The sequence below is a fragment of the Harmonia axyridis genome, chromosome 4 (assembly GCF_914767665.1).
Source record: "Harmonia axyridis chromosome 4, icHarAxyr1.1, whole genome shotgun sequence".
In the NCBI taxonomy this organism is placed as follows: domain Eukaryota; kingdom Metazoa; phylum Arthropoda; class Insecta; order Coleoptera; family Coccinellidae; genus Harmonia; species Harmonia axyridis.
The window spans coordinates 707,362-713,567 of NC_059504.1; the positions used below are offsets into that span (position 1 = coordinate 707,362).

The 6,206-nt window shown below is 32.5% G+C and overlaps 1 protein-coding gene across 1 annotated transcript; it reads left to right on the forward strand.

Annotated features, from left to right (window-relative positions):
• The first annotated feature begins 780 nt into the window (after positions 1 to 780).
• LOC123677997 (polypeptide N-acetylgalactosaminyltransferase 35A-like) lies at positions 781 to 3,734 on the forward strand. Its single transcript, XM_045614754.1, has 9 exons — positions 781 to 1,090; positions 1,152 to 1,290; positions 1,416 to 1,713; positions 1,928 to 2,132; positions 2,196 to 2,353; positions 2,414 to 2,566; positions 2,669 to 3,013; positions 3,141 to 3,272; positions 3,460 to 3,734. Exons 1-9 carry the CDS (start codon positions 916 to 918, stop codon positions 3,601 to 3,603), a joined length of 1,749 nt encoding a protein of 582 aa, XP_045470710.1. The 5' UTR covers positions 781 to 915; the 3' UTR covers positions 3,604 to 3,734.
• Positions 3,735 to 6,206: the final 2,472 nt, after the last annotated feature.

A 6,206-nucleotide genomic window follows, 5' to 3' on the forward strand; every position in this document is an offset into this window, starting at 1 on the left:
CACTCGAATTCCTAACATTCATTGAATTGAAAGTGATAAAAAAATCACAAAATATGAATACATAAATCATAAGAAGACGGTTTTACTGTCAGTTCGAAAATAACTGCCTGAATAAAAGACAAAAATAAATGAGCATGTAACTACACGATTTATTCACTATTTAATATACATTGTAAAATTAATCCCATTGATGAATGTTTCCTGGCAATCTATTCCTTACTGGGACAGTCTCTGGTTTGTCTGTTTCCAACAGCTTAACACCAGAATTGGTTACCACAACATCTGGAGGTTGTACTTCTCCCCTAGCATCTCGTGCACAATAATAATTATTATCTAAACGGTGTGAAGGGCCCCCAGGTATTTCAGGTTGTGGTGGATTTCGAGTAGCTACGTCAGGGTCAAATCTAAGAGCTATGGTGTGAGGTCTGCCTAGAAGAAACTCTCGCACTTTTTGCAATGCTGGAGAAACCTCTTTTATCGCAATACGTGCTTTGCTCATCGTTTGGTTTCTAATTATTTATTTATTACGATATTGGGTAACAGAAAGTTAGAAATTTCTTGAAGGTTACGTAAATATTGAAATGTCAAAATGTACCTAACCTGTGTTGAAGGACTGTTTCGAAATGAAACTTTATTAAAAAATCATTATTGAATTAATATCGTGTAATAAGAATATCAAATAAAATTCGATTCTAGAAAAATTTGAAAAGAAGGTCTAATTTCGAACTTAGTGTTCATGAGGATCTATGGTTTTGAATGTCATAACAACCTAACCTAAAAAATTGTTTTCAATTTTTAAATTATGTGAAAATTTACTGATTGAAAATTAAAGTTGTTTTAAAACTTTTTTTTTGTTGAACTCTTGTAATTATGTGATTTATCTGAATCTAGTATTGATTTTTCAATTAATTAATTATGCTGAGTATTAATAAATCTTTTGTTTATGGAATATGTTTTGCTTCATTTACATGGATTTTATCATTATATTTGTATATAGAACTAAATAAATCCCTTGCCAATAATAATTCAGTTACTAGTTTGCCTTTTGATATATTAACTGATAATGGCCTGAAGGATTCTCGAATAACAGGTATATTGATTTAACACACAATAAGAAGTTATACGATATACCTAAGCCAACCCTGTTTTAGATTTGAATGAATTAGGCATTATAAAATCTAAAGAAGATAAAATTGTCAGAGATGAAGGTTATAAAGTTCATGCTTTCAATACTCTCATAAGCAATAGACTAGGAAATCATAGGTTTATACCAGATACTAGGAATAAATTGTGAGTATTACCATTCAAAACTTCATCTGCATTAATCTCATAGTGAGAAATATCCCCACCAAAGTTACTGAACAAAAAATCTTATGTTTTCAACAGGTATTCTAATTTTTTTTTCATGTTTGTAGGTGCCATAATATAACTTATCCTATAGATTTACCAGATGCCTCTATTATTATTTGTTTTTATAATGAACATTTTTCTACACTTCTAAGAACAGTTTATTCGATATTGGACAGAACGCCTCCACAATATTTGAAAGAGATTGTTTTAGTAGACGATTTTAGTGATATCAGTGATCTGCAAAAAGATCTGAGAGAACATATTAATGTTAATTTAAAAGATAAGGTGAAAATATATAGAACAGAAAGAAGAGAAGGTCTAATTAGAGCTAGAATATATGGATCTAGAAGAGCAGAAGGGGAGGTATGGAAAAAATATCTATTTCTAGAGATTTTTTGCTGATCTATTTTTCTTTAACCAGTTAAAAGAATTTTCAAATGAATACAAAAAAAACTGTTCAGTTTTCTCAGATGTATGAATTAGAAAAATTTAGAAATATATTGAATTTATCATTTCTTAAACGAACCTTCTAATATCTATGAATTAAAAAAAAATCCATTTTGGATTGTCATTTTAGGTATTGATATTCCTTGATAGTCATGTTGAAGTCAACCAGCAATGGATTGAACCGCTCCTGAATCGAATAAAAGAAAATAAAAAGAATGTGCCACTACCAGTCATAGACATAATAAATGCAGATACTTTTGCTTATACATCAAGCCCCCTGGTTAGAGGGGGATTTACTTGGGGACTCCACTTCAAATGGGATAATTTACCTAAAGGTTAATTTTTATTATTTTAATTATTTCTCAGTTTTTCCAATTTTTTTTTACTTTAATTTGTAGGTACTCTGGAAAAAGAAGAAAATTTTGTGAAGCCAATAAAAAGTCCAACCATGGCAGGGGGTCTTTTTGCTATCGATAAAGAATACTTCAGGGAACTAGGGGAATACGATGCTTACATGAATATTTGGGGAGGTGAGAACATCGAAATATCTTTCAGGGTAAATTACTGTTTGAAATTGTTTAGTTATGATTATAGTTCATTCATTATGAGATTACAGATATGGATGTGCGGAGGCCATATGGATATAATGCCTTGCAGCAGAATAGGACATGTTTTTCGTAAACGAAGACCTTACGGAGACCCTAATGGCCAAGATACCATGCTGTATAATTCTCTTAGGGTTGCTCATGTTTGGATGGATGATTACAAGGTGAATTTCTATTTATTAAACAAAAAGTGAAGATAATAATTATTCAAATTTAATTAGAAAATGTTACCTTGTTACCTAACCTAACTTAACCTTTTGTTGCAGAAATTTTTCATAGAATCACGAAAAGGAGCAGAGTCCATGAATTATGGGGATATATCATCCAGATTAACATTAAGGAAAGAAATAAATTGCAAGGATTTCGAGTGGTATCTAAAAAACGTTTACCCCGAACTAACATTACCAACTGATAACGATGAGAGGTTAAAGAAGAAATGGGCTGCAGTAGAACAAGAAAAATATCAACCCTGGTATTCCAGAAAAAGGAATTATATTGCAGAATATCAGATTCGATTGTTGGGCACCAAATTTTGCATTCAAAGTGAAAAAGACTCACCGAAAAAGGGTGGAAAACTGGTTCTAGGAATCTGTTCCCAGAGCAAAAACCAGGTGAATTATTTTTTCTGATATTGTTTACTCTGTTGACTAGTCAAGTAATAATTTATTTATTTATTTAACCATAAACGGACTGGCCATTTTACTAATTAAGTATATAATGATGAATGATGTTTTCCAGATGTGGTTCCAAACAGATAAACATGAAATGGTTCTGTCCAAATTATTATGTTTACAATCTGGAAAAGGAATTCCGATGTTATATAAATGTCATGAAACTGGTGGTGATCAAGAATGGAAACACATAGGAGAAGTAAGTGAATCAATATCCTGATTTAGTAGAGCACACTCCAATAAACATTTTGGTGACTAACTTTTTTTTTTATTACTAGTACATTTTTTATTGTGCTTAATTTCTTCATTTGTGAGATTTAGTCATGTTCAATTTATTTGTGGAATATTGATTTAATTTGTATGATAAAGAAATAATTTTTCCATAGGAAGGAATTCCGATCTTCAATTTAGCTGCTGGTACCTGTTTGGGCACAGATGAAGCAAAAATCGGTGCTTTGATTTCAATGAAAATTTGCGATCAAGGAAAATTCAATAAATGGGATATCGTATTCTCAGATGTGGAAGTTTAAAGTGGAATTATACTCAAGTGTTATAGTGATATTGAAATACAGCTATTTTTCTAACTTTTTTCGTTCTTTAGGATTTTTACAAGGTGATTGTTGTGATATTAATAATTTTTTTAATAAATATAAATAATTTTTAATATATTTGTTCATTTTTCCTTTGTCCTCAACTCTGTGCGGTGATGATGAGGGTATAGTTTAGTGCATTACAGACTATTCTGAACAACTGAAGTTTTTTGTTTTTTATGTGTTACTAAGAGTGTCAGCAAATCCATTCTTAAATTCTGCATTTTTATCCTATTTTAATGTTATTTCGGGCAAATTGTGAGGGGGGGTTTGGGAAATGAATATCGGAAAATACAAGAAGAAATGAAGAAACTACAGAGAATTGGCCTGCTCAGGTCCAGTAAAATTATCTGACAGTAGACATCAGTATAGGTTATTATTTAAGGTTATGGTACTTTGACAATTGATGACTGATGTCAAGCAGCAGGATATGGGGTAGAAAGGTTATTCTGGACTCTAAAGAAAGAGAAAACTATGATTTTAATAAGAAATTCTGGGATTTCGACGCTTGAAAGTCGCATGTCAGAGAATTCAGTATATTCAAGTTTGGGATTTCATCTAGAAAAATCAAAAATCATGTAAATTCGTACAAAAATTGAAATATTGAAAAAAAAACGCCTTAAATGCAAAAAAAAAATTGTCACCAAGACAATGCTCCTTGTCACAAATCGATGAAAACCATGGTAAAATTCAACGAATTGCTCTTCCAATTGCTTGACCTGCTAGCTTATTCTCCAGTTCTGACCCCTAGTGGTCACTGGTTTTTTGCAGACATCAAATGAATACTCCAGAGAAAGAAATTTGGCTTTTATAAAGAAGTTATTGCCGAGGTTGAAGCCTATTTCGAAGGCAAACACGAATTTTTGTACAGAAAAAGGTTTTGAAAAGTTAGGGGAGCTACATTCACCACTTTTGAAGGTGAGTAGATAGACGAATAAAGTCAAGGTTTGGAAAAAAAGGTTTTTTTACTCGTTATTCTCGGGACTTATTTAGTGAAGTGTTAGTAAAAGGAAATACAAAAGCATAATTTAAATCAGTAAATGCGTTCAACTCTTCACATTGCAAAACAGATAAGTAAATATCAAACCCTATCAATTTTCGACCTCATAACCAGCTTATAAAAAAACTCGTTCAAATATTTCATCGACCAGAACTCCCCTCAATCTTTAGGAGCTGTCGTAACCACATCACTCTCCTCGCGCTTCGAGGCTACAGACTCCAAATGGAGCCGATATTTACAGAGTAAGTTGCATGAAGATGCTCTTGGAGCGCAACCCTCGACTGACACGTGTCTGTTCTCACCATCAGGCGATGTCGACACTTTACCGCTATTATGTTAAACGCGGAAACCTTTTATACTTTTATTGGAAATCAATTAAAAGCAATTCCTGGCTAGATGTTCTGATCACAATGGGAAGGAAAGAAGGGAAAAATGAACATCCTCTACGTCTCCTCAAGATGTTTGGAAGGAGCTGCAGATGGAATGGGTAGAATCGATAATTCCGAAAGAGAGTGGTTTCGACCTATTTTGTCTTTTGTTTCACTGATTGAAATGGGGATAGGAAAGACAGCACTAATTGAAGCGAATTTTCTTTTATACAATGTGTCCGTAAAGTATGGAACAAATTCATTTTTAGCTAAACAGACCATTTTAAGAAATAATCCTGAAACACGTCGATTTTTTATTTTAATTTACCTTATTTTAAAATAATAATCCAATATACAGGATGAATTACTTTCGAGTAATGCGTCGTCACCGTCATTTTTTTTTTTAATGGAACACCAGGGCCGTATCTAGGTACTATATCGCCTGTGGCAATATCTTAGACAGCGCCCCCCATTTTCGAAGATTTTTTTTTTCATCGATTATATTTTCTCATAGTATTTTTTTGGACATAACTTAAGTCATATATTTTGTGATTTGTTTATGCTTAGTACGCAAATTCTAGGGAAGGCTAGCAATATTTTCAATGTTTCCAGCAAGGGCGTAGAAATGGGGGGGAATCATCCCCCTCCCCCCAATATTTCCAAAATATAATATTTCAGAATTCTCGCATAAACGAAAAACGAAAATTTCTCCATAAAAAGAACCAATAAACATTTTACTTTCCTCTGAAATCGACACGGACTACAAAATCGGACCCTTTTAAGGTTAATGAGTTTATTATCGCTTTCAAGACGAGTACTTTTACTGCACTACTAGCACATCTATGTCCGAGGTTTATTATTTTCCTTTATCTATCCGCTTTGTCGCCGTCGTCTCTCATTTGCCATCTGTGATTTTTGCATTCGTAATGGGCATACACTTACTCGTTGTTTTCGGTTTTTTGTTTCATTTTAGTCACAAAATTTCAATACTGTAGTTATCAAAATACTGAACTAAGTAATTCGCATCGTTAATTGTCTGGGCCGTGTTATACAATTTATTGTGATTCATTCAAATTGCAATTTGATTGTGCAGATATCAGTTTTGAATTGATTATATCTAAACGGTGTTCCTAATGTGTACAAATGAAAATGAAATGAAATGAAGATTTCCCGGA

Coding starts and splice junctions, on each gene's coding strand:
- LOC123677997 (XM_045614754.1), top strand. CDS start 916: ATGCTGAGTATTAATAAATCTTTTGTTTATGGAATATGTTTTGCTTCA. Junction 2,354..2,413: donor ACATCGAAATATCTTTCAGG/GTAAATTACTGT, acceptor ATGAGATTACAG/ATATGGATGTGCGGAGGCCA. Junction 3,014..3,140: donor GTTCCCAGAGCAAAAACCAG/GTGAATTATTTT, acceptor GATGTTTTCCAG/ATGTGGTTCCAAACAGATAA.